At 41.7% G+C, this 20,000-nt stretch overlaps 1 protein-coding gene across 3 annotated transcripts in view; it reads left to right on the top strand.

The window, feature by feature from the left end:
• The first annotated feature begins 3,238 nt into the window (after positions 1-3,238).
• fam120b (family with sequence similarity 120 member B) overlaps positions 3,239-20,000 on the top strand; it is a 51,418-nt gene continuing 34,656 nt past the window's right edge. For 2 of the 3 annotated variants that reach the window (XM_083757822.1, XM_083757821.1), the window contains exons 1-13: positions 3,239-3,320; positions 3,801-3,938; positions 4,362-4,552; positions 4,984-5,117; positions 5,439-5,561; positions 6,432-6,623; positions 7,346-7,592; positions 7,744-7,921; positions 8,909-9,007; positions 10,849-11,021; positions 14,256-14,348; positions 18,628-18,834; positions 18,991-19,144. In XM_083757822.1, coding sequence (XP_083613948.1) covers positions 3,803-3,938; positions 4,362-4,552; positions 4,984-5,117; positions 5,439-5,561; positions 6,432-6,623; positions 7,346-7,592; positions 7,744-7,921; positions 8,909-9,007; positions 10,849-11,021; positions 14,256-14,348; positions 18,628-18,834; positions 18,991-19,144 — 1,927 coding nt within the window. In that variant the 5' untranslated portion in view covers positions 3,239-3,320; positions 3,801-3,802. The remainder of the gene's footprint in view (positions 3,321-3,800; positions 3,939-4,361; positions 4,553-4,983; positions 5,118-5,438; positions 5,562-6,431; positions 6,624-7,345; positions 7,593-7,743; positions 7,922-8,908; positions 9,008-10,848; positions 11,022-14,255; positions 14,349-18,627; positions 18,835-18,990; positions 19,145-20,000) is intronic. The other variant, XM_083757823.1, reaches the window with a different exon arrangement.

The raw sequence follows: 20,000 nt of genomic DNA, 5'->3' as shown, positions 1-20,000 counted from the left end.
TCTGCCTCTGTTTCTCCTGAGTCAAGCTTTGGTCAGGAGAGAAAGGAGAGAAGGAGGGGGGAGGACAGGGGAGAAAGCAAAAAAGACAGGGGGGGGGGGGGGGGCTGAAGAACAGAAAGAGGAGACCTGAAGGGGAGAGAAAGGAGAGGAAAAAAGGAAAGAGAAGGGGCGGGGGGCATAGAGCGGGGATGAGAGGAGGAGAAGTGCGTCTTGGACGTTTCGGAGGTACATGAAAGGATCTACCATGAATAGGCAACCAGTGAAAACGCTGCTGCATCACGGGAAGTATGGTCCTACAAGCCCCAGGCCTTTGTGTACACATCATGGACACAACGACTATTTTATACTCTGTTACACAACGATATTGCTCATAGAAAATAGCAGATCATCTATTTTCAGTTGTTTTTGTGTACAAATAAAGCATAATGGGTTACTGGTTACTGGTTAGAGCCTGTAACATTTTTTAGGCTGGACTGACCCTATTGCCTTTACAAAATTCAGAATCCAGTGAGAGTCCAAAGGGTATAACAAATTTATTATCCTCTGCTGATGAATTGAAAAGTCTCATGGTACAGTTACTCTTTAGACTAAGTTGAATTATTAAATATTTATTGCGAAAGAGCCACCCGTTTAGTGAAGTTTTTTAATTGAATATATTTCCAACTTAATGGGTCAGCTATGGATTCATGCTATGGCCAGTAGCATATTTTAAGAAAACTTTATGTTGTAATGGGCTATGCTGCATATAGGTCCAGACTCCAGAACAAAACGTAAAGGCATTGAAAAACCATCAAGCAGGAAGATAAGCCCACCGGTCACAACGGTATAGGGTGGGGGGTGGGGGGGGGGGGGGGGTGTTTCTGATTTACGACACACAGGCGCTCTTCGTCCCTGAATGGATCACTGGGAGGGGTGGAGCTGTGTGGAGAGGCCATTGTAACATGTGGCTGGGGCAGGACAGATGCTGACAGCTGGACTGACAGCCAGCATATGTCCTGTTCTGTATGCTTGGTGTCCACATACAATAGGCTGGATGCTTTGTGTTGAAGGTAGGCGGTAGTAGGCCTAATAACTTACAACTCCAGGAAGAGCCCATTCTTGGATAATTAGCCTATTGCTGAATATACTTGTCTGGAGAGGATACAATGACATAGAACACTGAAGATTGTAATGTGCGGCCAGTCATAATGATATTCCTGGTTTTTGTATCAGAGGAGAGTATACTTTGATCATGTGTGAGGTCATCCAGATTCAATTCATCATCAAAAAGGAAGTTCTGCAAGTTGAGACCAATATATAATTTGTCTCGATATATTGTAGTGTACTGTACAGTACTTTAATACAGACATTAGCTGTGTTGGCTGTTTGGGCTGGAGTGAAAGTCTTGATGCCAACAAGCATTCCAAACAGGGTATTACAAAATAAGTTAATTACCATTAAGGCTATATTTGTAGACTCCACTCCACAGTTGGTATAATAAACCTAATTTATTGATGCCCAAGGGGAAATTCTCAGAGAAGAAGAAGAAGAACCAAATGGAACCTGGCATGACACATGATCATCTAACTATAACTCTGACATTGCACAAAATCGATCCAAACGTCGCGACCCCTTGGGGAGGGGGTTCGCCAAATTATTTTAGGAGGTCAAAATATCGCCCAAAATGTCTCATCGGCACATCCCTAATCTAGGGATGTATTTATTTATGATGTATTTTCTCTATTATTAAGGTTATTGTAGCAGTCAAATTGTATTGGGGGGGGGGGGGGGTGGGGTGGGGGGGTGGTCAGTAGTGTAAATTAAGTAACTAAGTGCAATTTCGTACTTTCTTTAGTATTTTGGTCCAGTACTTTTACTTCTACTCCACTCTACATGGCAATGTTGTACATGCAAATATTGTACTTTTCTTTTCTTTTCAAAATCTTTTCATTTTCGTTTTATAACAGTATGGGTGTCAAGTCACAGATTCATAGAAAAAATAATAATCAGATTTTAGTATCAGTGACTGGGGTAAACAAACGTACTGTAAATTATTGTACTTTTACTCCACTGCATTTCTTTTAAAATCTTACTTTTTAGATTTGGATTATTATTACGAAACATACATTATTACAAATTAAGGCGAGACACCCCAGGTGAATAGGGAAAAAAAGTTAAATAATAGCTATCGCAATGAAACTTCTCCAGTTGATTACTTATATAAAAAATAAGATTTTTTGTATTACAAGTTTTCTGAAATTATATGTTTAAATATGCAAATTAGGCATTATATGAGCTAATTTGCATACATTTCGGGACGATAAATCTGAAGATCGGATAAAGCCAGGTTCAAAATTATTATTTCATTTTGTTGACACATTAGAGACAAAGAAAATTACACATGGGATTTTTGATATCTCTAATTATCACTCCACAAATCAGAAAATAGTGTCAACAGGCATAAAAAACCCATTTTCGGCATGTTTTTAGGTATAAAATGTGATGTAAATCAGGCTGTGAATGATATATCAACAAATCCATGTGTAAATGTCTGCGGAATATAGTTATGAATGAGACTGGAACGTTTGGTGTATGTGAGTTCAACTGAAGTGGAGATTCTTTGTCCCAGGTATGAGGAAAACTTATTTTGAGAAAACGGCCTTTAAAGATTTGTATTATAAAATTCCAAAACGTTTTATTTGAAGCCACTATTTGGAGACAAATATCTCATCCAAACCTTGGCAACAACATATAATGGCATATATCATTGGAAAGGTCTGGCCCTCGAGCTGACTGTGGTCTGATCCAAATATGGTCACTTCCTTTGTACCAACAACCAATCATGAAAATAGAGATGGTGGATTTTCACCCAGAAAAACGAGCTGTCATTGGCTAAAATAAACTATCAAAATAAACATCTAAATCTGTATTTCTAATGTGTATTTTGCTTTAGTTTGAAAGAAAACATGTTTAGGAAGCAAAATAGCAAAAAAAAAAAAAAATGAAAAATCATGATTTCACCTGTAGTGTCTCACCTTAAGACATTAACCACTTCAGCCCTATATACATTTCTGCAATTTGAAAATAGCCGATATACAAATAAGACAAGCTCTCAATGCGTCGACCTTAAAATGTGTAAAATGTGAGACCACTGCAGAAATGAAGCAGACAGACTGCTCGCTGCTTGCTTTCTCCATGCGCCGAGCACGTGCTCTTTGTTTTGCAACGTGATGACGCAACGTGTAGTAAATAGGAAGTAATTTGCATACGACAACAGCCGCTGCGCTGCTCGCATACTGGGGGCTTCCCGGGCTTCCTCAGTTCCTCTCCACGATCTATCAGTAAGTCAAACCTAAATGGTGAAATATCCGTCATATTACTATTGTTTGGAGAGTAAAGCCATGGCGTTTGCTTCTGATTGAGCGAGTCAGGCACGCTTTAGCTTGAGCTCAGATTAATTGAATATGAATGACAGCCTGGGACAGCCTTATTAGCACTGTGATGTGTATTATGATCGTGACATGAATTAGCCAACCTTAGAATATAATATTCCTTTGGTTACTTACTAGCCCAAGTCCAGTGCTCGCTGACGCACTGGACCAGGGATAGTTACTTACTACTTAGCAATAGCCCTGTACGTATTACTTACAATTACAGCAACCTATATGTTCGTTCAGTCATTTCATTGCCTCATAACTCATTATGATATATCACTACATATTCTATTGATTCTTGAACGATTGTACAAATAGAACTGTTTGAAGCATTGGAGATGATGAAATAATTTCCACACCTTAATGAAATGCTCTCTCTCTCTCTAGAAATGGGTGTGAAAGGTCTGCAGTCATTCATGGAACAGTGTTGTCCGAAGGTCTGTGTTCCTGTGGATCTGAAAGAGATGGCAAGGCAACATGTAGCCAGAGACCAGCATGGCGCCTCAACTACAGCCAGTATTTCCAGTTGAGTTTACTTTGGTCTAATGTCAATATCTATCTAATGTCAATATCTATCTATCTATCTATCTATCTATCTATCTATCTATCTATCTATCTATCTATCTATCTATCTATCTATCTATCTATCTATCTATCTATCTAATAAGAAAGTCTAGCATGTCAAAATGAAGAGCTGACAGTTTTACTGTGTGTGTGTGTGTGTGTGTGTGTGTGTGTGTGTGTGTGTGTGTGTGTGTGTGTGTGTGTGTGTGTGCACACACCTACCCCATATCGGATTCATCCCAGTCGTGTTTCTTTGTGTCATGACTAGCATTAGACCCGGATTGTTTGCCTTCAAGCATGATAATACAGGAGATGAGACATGATATGCCCTTATCTGCTAAGCATGCAACCTTGCTTTCTGCTCCATTTACCTTCTGTTCCTAGGTCCTACGTTGGTGGTGGATGGTATGGGCTGCATCAGTTACTGGTACACCTGTAGGGACTGGGTGTGTGGGGGGCAGTGGAAGGAGTACATGGCCCACCTGGAGAGATGGATTGAGGCCTTCACCTCTGCAGGCATCAGATTGGTTTTCTTCTTTGACGGGGTGGTGGAGGAGGAGAAGAGACAGGAGTGGGTAGGACATGTTCATCTTCAAGTTAAATTCATCTTCTTTTCTGACCTTTTTCTTTGAGGTTCAACATCTTTCAAGTGCTAGGAATCACACAGGATGTCTTTGCTGTTGAGTGCTATCTAAGAGAACAACATACGTTAGACAAACATACATAGTACATACCAACAGTTACAGTTCTACAGTAATTAGTCAGACAAACCCGTGCTGTGGGTTAAACATCACCCGTGTTGCAGGTTATCAATTACCTGTGGCTCCCGACGTGTGTGGCAGGTTAAAACAAATCCGTGCTGAGGGTTAAAAATCACCTGTGGCTTCCTGTGAGGTTAGCGTTAGGTTAGAATTTGGGGAGGGTGTCTGACTGTTGGTATTGTGGTCATTCATCTATGGTGCTTTCTTTCTCTGTATCCCTATGCTCTCTTCTGTCCTTTTCTCAGGCGAAGAGGAGGCGGAACGCATATAGGGAAATCTCTAAATTGTTTCATCATATCAAGGTCCACGGAGAGCAGCCTGTTAAAGGACATTCCTGTATACCGTCTGGCCTGGCCACTTTCACACGTTTTGCTCTCAGGTTAATAACTGTGTGTGAAAGAGATATAATCAATATATGATGATGCACACTCTTGTGGGGTTTTTTTTTAATTTCTTTGTCACAGCACATTTGCCCATACATGAAATTTGTCCTTAGCATTGCCATTTACAGATCCTAACTATTAGGAGGAGCAGTGGATGCTATTATTTTAAAGAGTCTTTCTCGGGGACACATACTATCTAAGACTTGGGGTGGAGGCAAACCTTCTGTTGCCCTGTTGATATTATTAATATTTAACACTTACACACACTGCTCAGGGGTTGTTTGTGTTACTGTAGTAGATGTTGTTTATGATTGCAGGTCATTGGGTCAGGAGGTGTTCTGCTCAGTACAAAATGCAGACTATGAGATTGCCAGCTATGCACGGCGCCATGGGAGCATGGGCATTCTCGGACAAGACACAGACTTCATCATTTATGACAGGTTTGTAACGATAATGATCTTATTATTGTTGTGTTTCCTTTTACTACCGTAAGTGCTACTAGTTCCTATATCACTGGCAATTAACCTGGCAAAAATATATCGAAACCGATATTTAGAACCAATAACCAAATTAATGTAGGTTATCTTTTATATATATATATTTGTTTTAATTTCTTCAACGAATCGGCACAAAATAATTGTAATCGTTTAGTCTGATTAACCACATAACACATTGTACATAATAATGTACAATGGTGGCAAACAAAAATTGTGAAATAGCCAATCTACAAACTCTGAACGCGATGCGTGTGCTTGTAGATTTAAGCAATAAGCCACGAGAGGTCTCAGGTTACCGGGTATTTTAGAATGGCTGGGGGCGTAGGCAGACCCGACGCGGAGCGGAGGGTCTTCTACCCTCCAGCCATTGTAAAATACCCGGTTACAAACATATAGCAATATTAACCTAATAAAACTATTAAATTCACAAAAGTAGCTACGCTTTGCGCCACCAGAGCGAGCCACATCACTTCCTTGTTTTGCTCGCAAGTAGCCTATGTGACAGGAGAATAGCGCTTGATGTCTTTATGGGGCTGCCTGGAGCCACACATTCACAGTCGTATGAGCCGGGCGGTGCTTACACATCCGCACGGCATGTGTTTGTAAAGCAATCAAGCGCTCCCCTTCCCCAGTACAGCTACAGAGATGTGAAATCAGCTGCGAATGATATAAAGTGATTGCAACCAGCCAATCAGAATCAAGTATTGGGACTACCTGTTTTAGAATTGCTATTTTCACTATGTTTTAAATAATCAGAATCCAGACCTTGATTGAATGCAAAAAGATGAATGCTTTAAAAAAAATCTTTTAAAGTGCTCCCTACCTGTCGGCGGCCAAACTGCGGCTAAGTGACCTCACCACCATCCTCTATGACAGAGACATCCTCTGCCAAGCTATTGGACTGACCGTTGTCCAGCTTCCACTGTTGGCCTGTCTCCTAGGCAACGACGTGGTGGCAGAAGTGCAGATGCAACACATCAGGAACGACGCTTTGGTAACATACAGGTCTCTGTTGTTTTAATTATTTTATTTATTCCATTTAAATGATGAATTAATTTCCCTTCATATTGTAACTCACTATGCTCCTTTAAAACAACCAGTAAGTGTGTCGCCCAAGCTCATTACTAAGGCATGAAGAACACAAACACTTTAAGCAACACATTTTACTTGAGTGCTATACTTTATACATAATTCATATAACTGCTCTCAACATCTTTTTAGAAGGGTCTCTCACTCAGAGCATCTGTTACTGATTTTCTAAACCTGGATTACATACTGTGATGGGACAGCATTTGTTTGTTTAACTGTATGTAATGTGTTTTTCTTTTTTGTTCATTTGCCTTGTATGTATGGACATTTCCTGATGTTTCTTTGAAGATTTTGTTTAGTATTTGTGCTGCCATGTCGTTGTGGGGGTAAAAATATATGTGAATAATTGCTTAGAAAATACTATGTTGTAAAGAAAAATCAATAAACATATGTTTAAAAAAAAGAAGGAATAAAATAAATCCAGATTCTTTTTAGTACTAGGCTGAACGTTTACCCCCTCCAGTTATACAATCCAGTACGCCTGCAGTCAAAATCAAAATATATACTTATACGTACTGTATGGCTGTGTCACTTGTGGAATATAGCTGATCTGCAAGCACACAATATGTGAGCTTCTATTTTCAGAGCGACACCGCCACTGTGTACATTAGTCATTACGGTAGTTTTCTCACTTCCAGGAGAATCCATCCACCTTCCCAGGGGGAGAAGGTTCTGGCGGTAGCCCAGCTGGTGAGCTCTGTGTGGGGCAGAGAAGAAGCAGAGACTGGGCTTATCCCCCGGTCTCTTTTTCTGTCGGCTCCAGACAGAAAGAACCTGGAGATCGGACTGCACTCATACTTCCTGCCTGAACAGGATCATCTCCTAAACTCTTCCCTGGACTCTGGCTGTGTGATGGAGAAATACGTCAGTCCTGAAATAATAAAGGTATTAGCGATTATCCTATCGATTATTTCCCCTATTAATTAATCAAATAATCAAGAAGCCCAACGAATTGAGGCAAAACAATTCTAATCGACCTGCATGAAGATGTTGATAAACCTTTGGCTCTAATAATCCTGACATGTTTGTTCCTCAGGCGTGCAGAGAGCAGCATGTGTCGGCTCAGGGTTTCATGGTGTACAACGTTCTGTGTGAGGGAGTGGTGGAGTGTAGCAACACTGTGGAGGATGAGGAGGATGAGGAGCTGTCGCCTCAGGCCCTCGTCTACAAGACCTGCAGACAACACATCTACAGTCTACTGCTGCGCACGCATGGTAGTGACACTCACACACACACACACACACACACACACACACACACACACACACACACACACACACACACACACACACACACACACATACACTGCAGACAGTCTGCTGATGCACAGGCACCATGGTAGTGACACGCACGCCCGCACACACACACTGCAGACAACACAAATACACAATGCAATGTAATGTGTGGTGAGCTCGCGAGTCGCGACACTGTTCATGTGACACCAAAATACAAGGAAGTATAAAATAGGGCTTAAGTGGTTAAGCCATGGAGAACGGTGGCCTCACGGCTAGAAGGTCCTGGGTTTGATTCCCGCGGGAGGCGTGCTCCCTCCTCCGCGTCATCAGTGCCCATACCCGAGGTGGGGTTGGCGAAAGGGCCCTTCTGTGTGGAGTTTGCATGTTCTCCCCGTGTCCCCTAGGGTAGGTAAGGTACCCTCACAAAAACATGCAGTAATCCTGGTCTCTAAAACTACCTCCCCCTGGCCAGCCGGGCGCCTGATGGAGGGGAAAGGAACTGGTCGTTATAACGTGTTCCTTCCACGCACTACAGTACGTCCGGCCAGGGAAATTCCCCCCTGTCAAGGTGAAAAGAAGCAGCTTGGACTCCTCATGCATAGAAGGCGGCATGAGGTCAGTCCACTGCCCCCCCAGGTTGGCAGAGGAAGTGTAGCGCCCAGGATTACATTAGATAATTGGCATTGGGTGAAAAAACTGGGTTGCAAAAATAAATAAAAATAAATAAAGTGGTTAAGCCCTTCAAATGATGCTCGTATGATCTTCTGATGTGTACACTGAACAAACACAACCGCATCTGGAAGGGACAGATAAAGATACTGCCACTGGAATTTGCATTTGAGTCATCTTCCATTATTGTTGTCCCAGGGCAGTCGTTTTTGAGCACACATCAAATGGAAGGTCTTCTTGTGTTTCCAGCCGGTAGTACCAGTTTTATGGGAATGGTTTGTCTTCTTGTATTTCCAGACCGTAATACGGATGTACCAGTTGTAAGGGAATGGTTTGCCTCACCTGGAAATCCTCTGAAGGAAGCAGACTTGGTCTGCCCTGTCACACCTCCCTCAGGTACAGCATCATCCGCTTCCCTTTTATTGTTTTGTGGCCAACCTTTTGGGATTGCATAATAATTAACAATGATTCCTGTACAAGACCTCCTCACTGGTCAACAAAAACACCTTGAAGACCCCAACAGGAGCCCTCATACAAGGTTTCTTCGACTATGCATGCACCTCTTGGTACCACAACACCTCAAGGGCCCTTAAAACAAGGATCCAGACTTCCCAAAACAAACTGGTCAGGTTTGACAACAGAGTACAGCATCTTGCAATGGGTCTGGTCCACAATATTCGATAAACCTACATTTATATATACCTACATAGATTGTGCATTACATTCACCCATTCACACACTGATGGCGGCGGAAACCATGCGAGGCACCAACCAGCACATCAGGAGCAATTAGGAGTTCAGTGTCTTGCTCAAGGACACTTAGACACTAACTCTGGGGGAGCCTGGGTTTGAACTGGCAACCTTGCAGCCACTCTACCACTGAGCCACCGCCGGCCCTACGTGTGGGCACGTAGGAGTGCTAAAATCCATTTTTGTAGAATCGGCCTCAAACATCCGTTGCTAGGCAGCCTTGCTCAGCCCCTCCCAACCTGTTACTTCCTTGTTTACGTTCTGTTCTAATTTCTGACTTCATGATGCATCTCGGTTACAATATTATATTAACGCTTCTTCCTAGCGTCTTACTAGCACGAGCACGATCGTCTTACTAGCACGATGTAGTAATGGAATATTTCGCTTCATGTTTTTTTGGGGAAAGGGAAGGTGGCCGTTTTCAAATCTCCCTAATCTGCTTGGCACTTTAGCGTCTTTCGTCTGAAAGATTCGGCGTTACCAGAAGTGTTCTCTCGTGCAAATGAAGAGACTGAGGAGGAAAACAGCTCAACTTGCATCGCAATCTAGTGAGCTCCCAGATCAGCTGTTTTCGCATGTCACCATCGTACATCGGTGGTTATAGTTTACTGTGCAACATTGATGTGCAACATAGCAGCAGGCCATTAAAGTTAATTACACAGTCAATTGATAAGATATTGCCTTATGTGATTTAAGCAATTATTCTGAGGCAACCCAGCCCTGTCCCCAAACGTCCCCCCGTCTATCCTGCTTTTAGACCACAGTGATTATGAAAAAATTGCCTGAGACAGCAAAACCACTACTCAGTTTGCAGTCGAAGAGATCAGTGAGATTGCTGTATTTTTCCATTCACTCCGAGAGTGTACAAATGTGACCAAATGGATGCGCACGGGTTCATTTGGTTACATTTGTACGCATGGTTTCAAGTTCTCAGTTGCCACGACTGATTTCAGTCATTTGGATTCCATGTATTCTATCTATGGGAGCATGTTGTGCAGTGAAAATGGCCGATCTACAAGCTCTTCGCTTCTAGATCTTCTGTTTTTGGTTATTATATTAACCTCAGAGCATTTGATGTGGTCAAACTAGCAATATGTTTAGAAGCATCTTCCATAAAATCCTAATGATATTTCATAAAAGCAAAGGTTAAAGCCTCAATCTGTAATTTCTTCACAGCAGGAATATTACTAAAACATAATAATTTTACATATTGTGTTAATTGTTTAGGAAACTAGTATGGTGGGAGGCTCCTGTCACACTGTTTCACAAATGGCACATTGGGACACAATCTTTCAGTTGTGATATTTTATTTAGCTTTTACACTCTCCGAGCAACAAAAGCATAAATTAACTGTGCATGTACATGCATTTGATTACATTTGTACTTTGAGGATTGTACTGTGTATATCATGTACATTTGGTTACATACATTTTGTACATTTTGGGGAGTTACAAATGAACACTTTACTGTGTTTGTGTTCCCAAAAGGAGAGCAGCCCAGTCTGGAGTTGTTGTGGTTCAGCAGTGGCCCTGAAGTCTCTGCCCTCCGTCTCAAAGCCTTCCTGTCTGTTTTTGACTGCCAGGAGTTCCTGGAGCTACATGGAACCATAGAAGATCATCTCCTGGTCACACTTTGTCTGGTCACTTACATAGTCCTTCAGGTAATAATGGCTCTGCTTTTTTAAACAACTTTTAAAAATAATGCTGTCCCACATTTTGGGCATGTCTCTATGGGTGAGAAACCCATATTAAACAAAAGGCAGATCTACAAGATTTGTAGTAGGTTTCCACTACTTGTACAACAAAGTTAACCTTAATCCTATCATTGTGTTCAACTTCAAGTTATTGTTGAATTACAACTTTACAGGTGTAAGTGGCAGAAACTATTTTTCCATAAAAGCTCCTAACATTTTGCAGAGAACATGAGAGAACATGGCCACAATATCAACAACAATAGATGTGTGGACAAAAAATATGTATGTATAGTCTACACCAATTGTTGCTCCTTGCAACTACTTTCAACCATTATCGCCAAATGGAACCGGCCTGCAACAGGTGAGTCCAGACCACTGCAACCAGGGTCTTCCTAATGTAAAACTGAAGTCACTTCCTGCCGTGCCTACTTAATTGGTGATGTTTGGAAATGCGAGTCAAATATAGGACCCTGGCCAGACTGATAGTGAAGTGAGAAAAATAAGTCCACCAAACGTAGCCAATCAGTCTGAATTCCAGGCTAGTTCATCAGTGTCTCAGTTACATGATAATACTAGGGCCGGGACTAATTGCGATTAATTTAGATTAATTAACTACAGAAAAATTAATCGCGATTATCTACAGATAAATTAATCGCACCTTTTTTTTCACCGCGGAACGTTTCTCACTGGGCGCTTTTCTATAGTACTGAAAACTGGAAAGAATAAAAAATCACCCCATTTTGTGTTGCCTAGAACTGGAGGTCTGACAAAAAACAGTAACAATATGAAGTAAGTACAGCTTTGTGATGTCACTGAGATGTACTTGTTACTGTTACTATTTTTTTTCAGACCACCAGTTCCAGGCAACACAGAATGGGGTGACTTTTTATTATTATTTCCACAACACTTATATTAATGACAGTAAAATGTTGAAAATGAGTGGTATCCTGTAGTCACTATTCGTTGATTCACTGGGATACCAAAAAACATTAAAAAAAAAAGGTTTCTCGCTGTTCTCGGGTTGAATATTGATATGCGATTAAAATGCGATTAATCTAGATTAATTAATCGCAAAGCCTCTGATTAATTAGATTATTTCTTTTAATCGAGTCCCAGCTCTAGATAATACTGGTAATAATCTAGTTATAATTCCAATTTGATCAAAATGGTGTTTGACTCTCTCTTGTGTATTATTATTATTAACAATTAATCCAATGCTGCAGGATAGTTTTCAGCCATACAAGGTAATAAGGTATACAAGTTTCAGACATGATTATGCAGTCTGTGATAATGATTTTGAGAACAATGACTCTAATCTGATTAAAATGTCACCAAAACGTCGCCACACTCCTCTTTATTTATATTAAGACTAAGTATAGAGCCTTTCAATAAAGTTTTGTATCCCTTATGTACTTAGGGATTAGTGTAAACACAGAATGAAAGGAAGAAATGTATTGGTCACACTTCATCATGCAACAAGCTTTCTATTTGAGATTTACATTGGTAATGAATGCACAACAAATAATTCATCTGCTTTTTGTCCACATGCGATTTGAAAATAAACATCAGTTGTTGACAGTCTTTTCCATGTTGCTTTGTCGTGGCTAGATGTCAGCCATTACCATCAATGTAGCCACAGACACTGGTCTATTCAATGGCTGGTGTGTTGACAGCAGTCCTGTGGTCAACAATGGCCATGATAAGCATCTGAGAGCCAGGACAGTTTGAACATTTAAATCACATTGATCTTATTCAGGTCATTGCTTTTTTCTTTTTAGCTGTGGTCTTAAGTTTATAATATAATAATAATAATATAATATAATATTCACCTTTTAATACCTTCATTTCAACTGAAATTCTTCTTCAAAGTATTAAATGTATCTGGAAGCGTTTGTTGCACATCCCAGTAAGCGCTCAATGTCTCGATCACTGCTTGAATTTCCTGTTGATTACTAAAGTGAAATATAAATTATAATCGAATCTAATTGCAACAATTCAGTTGTATAATGCAGTGGACATGCATCTGTACTTACAAAATCTACACTGAAATTACAGATGTTCATTATTAGAAGCATCATTATTAATCTATTGAACTTTACAACCAAATCTTGTACAATCATAGTTACACAAATTATGTTTTCTGTCATACCGCTGCTTCTCATAAACATTAAAGTGCATCTCCTCTAGTGATGACAGATGTGTTCAAAAATGATTTAGAAGTATGCAGGCAAAGTAAGGACTGTCAACATGTGGCAAAGTTGGTCTAGAGAGAATCCAAAAAGGATAAAAGAGAAGTCTCTTGGCCAGAAACTTATGACAAACAGATCAAGACAACAGACAAGGATGAGCATCCAAAAGACAGACCGACCCACTGACAGAGTTCTTGCTACGTGCTGTATATAACAGATTGGTTCTCAAAGCACATCTGGCTATTCAAAAGTAGCAGATATACAAACTCATATAGCGCGTCACTTTGAACATTTTAAACTCCAAATCTTTGCTTCTGGGGGTCCCTGGAAACATATTGGGTTTCTGCAACCAAATACATCATTACATAATTTTGGGGATCTGTGACATGAAAAAGTTTGACAGCCACTGACAATAGACATTTTCAGAGAACAGTTTGGAAGACATTATTTTGTAGAATCGGCCTCAGATCCTAATGGGTTAAACAAAGACATTCAGTCAGATGGACAGACAGACAGATGGACAGACTGAAAAATAAACGGCTAGATCTGGAGCCAGGCCCACAGTCAGACAGACAGATGGACAATTAAAGACAAACAGAGACTGGGGAGAAAGCAGTCAGCTACTGCTGTCACTCGGACTATTTGTTCTCTGCTACTCTGTACACCCCCCAACCCCCCCAACACCCTACTCTATTCAAACAGCTCCAGGGTTTGTTTTGTACATACAATTAAGCAACCTTGTTGTTCCCAACATGCAGCATTGTTTCTTCCTCTGTTTAACTGCAGTGCAGGCAGCAGACAAAACATAGCATACAAGAGATACAGACCAGACGTTTGTGTGTGTGTGTGTGTGTGTGTGTGTGTGTGTGTGTGTGTGTGTGTGTGTGTGTGTGTGTGTGTGTGTGTGTGTGTGTGTGTGTGTGTGTGTGTGTGTGTGTGTGTGTGTGTGTGTGTGTGTGTGTGTGTGTGTGTGTGTGTGTGTGCGTGTGTGTGTGTGTTCTCGTTGGCTCAGGTGCAGCAGCTGTCCATGGAGGACGTGGATGCTTATCTAAGTCAAGCTGTGTGTCTGAGACTCCAGAGCCCCCAGGAGCTTGAGTGCATCAAGGTCAGTTCCAGACACACATGTACACACACAGGTGTTATATATATAGCGTAGATCAGGGGTTGTCAACTGACTGAACCAGGGACCACCGTTGTGTTGGGTTGAGATAACGTGCTTTAGTAACACCTGCTATGCATCCCTATACATGTCTATACTGTACATGTCACGCTGTCTCTCAAGCAAGCCTCAACCAATGGTCTACGACAGGGGTTTTCCATCCCTTTTCATATTTGTCGTCGGATAAGATTCTGTCCACAGTTCCATGCTGTATTCATGTTTGTACTATAGGAGCGATAACAGGCTAACGTTTGCGACATTCTGTAATTGTGTAGACTTGTAAATTAAGTAATGCCGATGTTTAACAACAATTTATCTCTTGAGAGTGTAACATTTAACCAAGTGGACCCTTTCGTTTTACACTCTCAAGAGTTAAAGATCTATAAGGGTCCATTTGGTTACCAGCTCTCCATCATTTAACCGGGGACCACCTGGAACCTCTTCAAGGACCACTGGTTGAAAACCATTTTTGTACATCATCAATAGACGGTATTAACCGTAGCATTCCATAAAAATTTCATTCCATTTTGCGTGACAGCATTTGCCCTATGTTCAGCATAATGTACATTTTTATATTTACATTTTTTTAACCCTAGCTTCCAAATTCTGGGCATGTCACATTTGACCATTTGGCAAAAATAATTATGAACATTCAACAAAATGAATGAGCATGGGCAAAAATGAACAAACATCTGTCAAAAATCAATGTACGTTCTGCAGAAACGGCAGATCTACAAGCTCACGACACTCATTGTGGGCATGTAGATCTGTTGTTTTCACGGATGTACAACAAACAGAACATGATTTATTATTCTGTGTTCTCGAACGGCCCTGAGTTGGCTAAGCGAGCCACGCAACGTTTGACACGGCAACTCGCTCCACGGTGTCTCGCGTGGCTCAAGTTCGCTTGAGACGGCGGGCCTCCGTCGCGTTCTAGACTTGTCCATAGAGTTCTAGTCTGCAGTTGTTGCAGGCGAGAGGAACTTCCGCGTTGACCACAGAAGTGGGGCGTGGTTATAAGCACAACCCGTGTAGGATTTAGAATGTTGTCGGTAGAAGAGCAGGTAGACCAACTGCAACCACAGCAGTTGCGTTGTTTATATTGTATTAACACCACACAGATCAGTTAAATGCATATTTTATTCAGTAAAGAAAAGTTATGGATTTCAGCTTTAACGTTAGTAGCTTTTGTAGGATCTAATGATTATGTCACTTTGGACCAGTTGCTTCTATAAAGACTTTTAGGGTTATGATGCATCAAAGTAACTTTGAGGTGGTGTCGTCGTAACTCTGAGAGTGTACAAATGTAACCAATATGGACCTGTAAATAAACACATTTCACAGTGTTCAACGTCTCTGCAGCCTATTTCTTAAAAAGGCTACATGGACTCGGTATGATTTCGCTGTGATTTTCCACCCTCTGGGAAAATGGCCCTGCTGTTTGCTTGCCTTGTTGGAGCCCCATTTATTTTTACTGCTTAATTACCATACTCACATCTAGTAATTTGTATTTTTTGCTGCTTGCCTGTTTTCTACACAATAATTAGGGCTGGGCGTCGATTTGAACATGGTCTTTGGGAGTGTTTCAGAGCCCGAAGGGGGGGTTTTAGCCGTGTGACTGACTACTGGATAGCTCATCTCCGTGGGGGAATAGGAGGCACACTTTCATTCGTTTAGCTAATGGGGCTCTCTCTCTGTGTTTAGACAGCTCCAACAAACACACAGAGAAACACACAGTGACGTGCACACACGCACTCACATTCACCCATTGATCCGTCACTGATAAGTGTGTCTGTGGGTGTGTGTGTTGAAGGTTTTAGATAAGGAACTAAACCAAGGCAGCTATAGTTGCTGACAACACACGCTGAAACAATGGCAGCCACCAGTCTTTAAAGTCCTGGACTCACAACAAGCAGGACAAACATCCAACAAAAACACATGTGCGCAGCACACACACACACACAGACACACACACACACACACACACACACACACACACACACACACACACACACACACACACGTGGGGGCGCACACACACACACACACACACACACACACACACACACACGTGAGCGCGCACACACACACACACACACACACAAACGGCACGCCCCAAGACAGAGAATAACTTCTGTGTTTGGGGGGAAGGGGGTTGTTGGTAATTTTTGTGATGCGTTGGTTTCGTTGCGACATTCCTCCTCATTGAACTTGTGTGTGTGTGTGTGTGTGTGTGTGTGTGAGGGGGTGTGTGGGGCGACAGTCGCCTGTCTGTCCTGCCTGCCGCTCAACCACATGGAGCTATTTACACCATGCATGCTCCGCCCCACGACACACACACACGTGCGTGCGTGTGAGAGAGAGAGAGAGAGAGAGAGAGTTGAGAGTGTTGAACACAAAGTGAGAGAAATAAGAATTGAGAAACGTGCACACACTATCACTATCTCTTATGCGCTCTACATTCGTGTGTGTGTGTGTGCGCGCCTACCTGGCGGAGTATTTTGTATCATGTGTGTTTGCTGTAGGTGTGAATCTGTGTTTGGATGAGAGCAGATGGCAAGCGTGTGTGTGTGTGTGTGTGTGTGTGTGTGTGTGTGTGTGTGTGTGTGTGTGTGTGTGTGTGTGTGTGTGTGTGTGTGTGTGTGTGTGTGTGTGTGTGTGTGTGTGTGTGTGTGTGTGTGTGTGTGTGCACATGCACGTGTGTGGACAGGTAATTATTCCTGTCTGTTATCATTGTCGGACAGCCGACAGGTGAGAGCATAGCACACACACACACACACACACACACACACACTGCACATCTGCCTGCTGTTAACAGTTACTTTCATTAGATTTCAGTTAGCTATTATTGTCCTGTCTTTCTTTCTTTCTTTCTTCCTTTCTTTCTCCCTATTTTTCTTTCCTTTTCTTTTTTCTTTTAAACTCATCAACATGCTCTGGTCATAGTACACTGTAAAATGGTCATTGGTTCCATTTGTACACCCTTTAGTAGCCCAGCGTGGCGCAAAAGATTAGATTAGATTAGTTTCAAGTTTCTATGTAATGTCTATGCAAATGAGCGTTCTAAGAGTTCCAATCCGGAGTGCTAATTTTGCACTGACACCATTGGTTACCTTTGCATTTGTCTGTGTAAATTAATGAATTGATTGATTGAATACTTTATTAACATCCCTATCAACAGTTAAGGTAGTATAGTCAAAGGTTATGCTAAAAGCATTACACACCTGGGGAGTAGCATCATCAAAAGGTATATTTTCAGATGCAGGATGTTATTACCAAGGTGGTCAAAGGTGTTAAAGACGGGGTGAAATGGATAATTTGGGCATTTTATTTAGAAGTTTCAGCTTGAAACGCTGGCTCTGAAGTTTCTGAACCAATCAGAGCGTTGCAACCCTTCAGGCGATGGGACGGTAGCTAGGCTACCCGCAGGACGCATGGAGTGTGTTTGTTTACAAGTCAGTTTTTAGTTTTTAGTTAAATCCTCGCGTATTTGGTGGCAGCATACAGTAATAGAAGAAAATCGTTGCCATGCTTGAGCCGAGGCAATCTTTGGAGAAAGGAGGCCAGATGGTGTTATGCCCATGGACATACTCCATGTCTGCTGCTTTATTATTAGACAGTGTCCATCTGTGAGGGACATGTGAACAGAGGCCAGTAACAGTGGTAACAGTTATAAACCAATTATTGTATTGATTTATTCATGTAGCATCAACAGTCCGATAATACAGTGGTTTTCAACCTTTTTCTTATCAAGGTCCATTCTTTATTTGGCATTTGAGGCACAGACCGCCATTTGATGCCATTTAGCCTCTTAGACCTAAAACGTATATATTTTTTACAAAAATGTTGAGATTTTTATTATCGTGAGAACGATTGCTTCCATTTTTGCATTGGAACTTTTCAGGACTAGAAAGCCCACAGTTTCTATTAGCTTGGAGTAGAAAAAAATGGTGCCATTTTATCATGATTATTAGTGAGGACCGTCCTAGTGTATGAACTTATAAGATAGGTGTAAAAGTGGTGAAGTGGTCCTTAAGATGTTTAACAATAATTTAAGCGTAACATTTATTTTGTTTCATGTTACACTCTCATAAGTTAAGGGTCCATTTGGTTATCAACTCTCCATCATTCAGCGTGGAACCTCCTCAAGGACCACTGGTGGACCCCTTACCACTGTTTGAAAACCACTGTGATAATAAATAATCAAGTTTTATATGACCGGCAGCTGCATGGACTCTCCAGCCGCGCAGTGCAACTGGGTCATCTTTATGTCCGAGGGCTGGCTCACCTCCTGGGTGCAAACTGCGCTAGTGGCTGCCCGCTGCCCATCCACGCCATGATGCCCTGGCACAGCTTCGATGGCCGCCTGTACCATGCCAAGTACCTGCAGGCGCACAATGGTGCCACACTCATGATGACAGCAGGCAACGATGTTAGTGTAACAAAATGTGAAATGGTTAAATTATCATCAAATCCAATTATCGACTATGGGACAGGTCTATTTTCTAAAAGTGTACTACCCCTGGAGGAGTTTGAGTTTATTAATACAAATGTGTTGGTCATTCTTAACAATGTCTCTTCTCTGCAGTCCTCCTGTCAGTCCCTGCTCCTCCATCTGAAGGAGCAACTTCTAGAAGTCTGCAGGAAGAGAGGCAGGACCCTGCAGTCTAAACCCAGAACTGGAACCCGCACTTTGGAACCCAGTTGTAGAGAAGGAAGCAGTGCTGGCTCCGCACACACAGGTGAGAGTCTAAACACACACGCTGTAAGCTTTGTAGTGCCTTCACTTTCATCCTTTTGCCCCTATATACTATTCCTGTAAGCTTTGTAAACATAACAGGGGCTGAAACAATTAAACCTGAGTAATATGAGCCATGTTGGCTAAAGACTATAAGAATTACATTTGTTTCCGGGGGTTATATTATTAAAATGATTACATTTTATCTTGAAGCGTTGGAAAGCTATTGAGGCCTGCATTGATTTCGGTGGCTTCAGTGTTATTCCAACTCCAATCAATTCACAAGATGGAAAAGAGCAAAGTGAAAATAAAAGGAAGAAAATGTCAGAGGCGCATTAAACTTGACAGTTGTAGAATGTGTGGTTGTAGTTCTTTGGTGCCCCTCACAGAACCACATTACCCAGAGGGCCGCACTGTAATGAGCTCCATGTGTGCTGTGGCCACACACATCACCCCCACCCCCCAGTGTGTGTGTGTGTGTGTGTGTGTGTACGTGTACACACATGCGCGCACACACACATACACTCCAGCACACACGCTTGGTTCCTAGACATGCTTTGTCAGAGCGGTAGTAATAGCAGGGTTCTGTTTATAGGCAGAGAGAGCTCTATTTTAAGACACACAACAAGACTAAAAGATTACAGACCTCTCCCTTTCTCTGTCTCTCTCTAGCCACTTTTATACGCACATCCCACAATAATGGCGTAAAGAAGAGCGCCATTAATGCCAACTTTGCTGTTTTAACACGGAACCAAACAAAGCTGCCTCCGTGTGTACGTTTACATGGTGTACTAGCGTTCCAGAAAGTATAAGAAAACAGTGTCAGCATCTAGTGTTATGCTATTTAAGATAGGGCTGGG

The sequence above is a fragment of the Protomyctophum parallelum genome (assembly GCF_964188405.1).
Source record: "Protomyctophum parallelum genome assembly, chromosome: 2".
NCBI classification, from domain to species: domain Eukaryota; kingdom Metazoa; phylum Chordata; class Actinopteri; order Myctophiformes; family Myctophidae; genus Protomyctophum; species Protomyctophum parallelum.
Note: the sequence above shows the minus strand (reverse complement) of the source record. Positions and strands in the feature narration are given on the sequence as shown.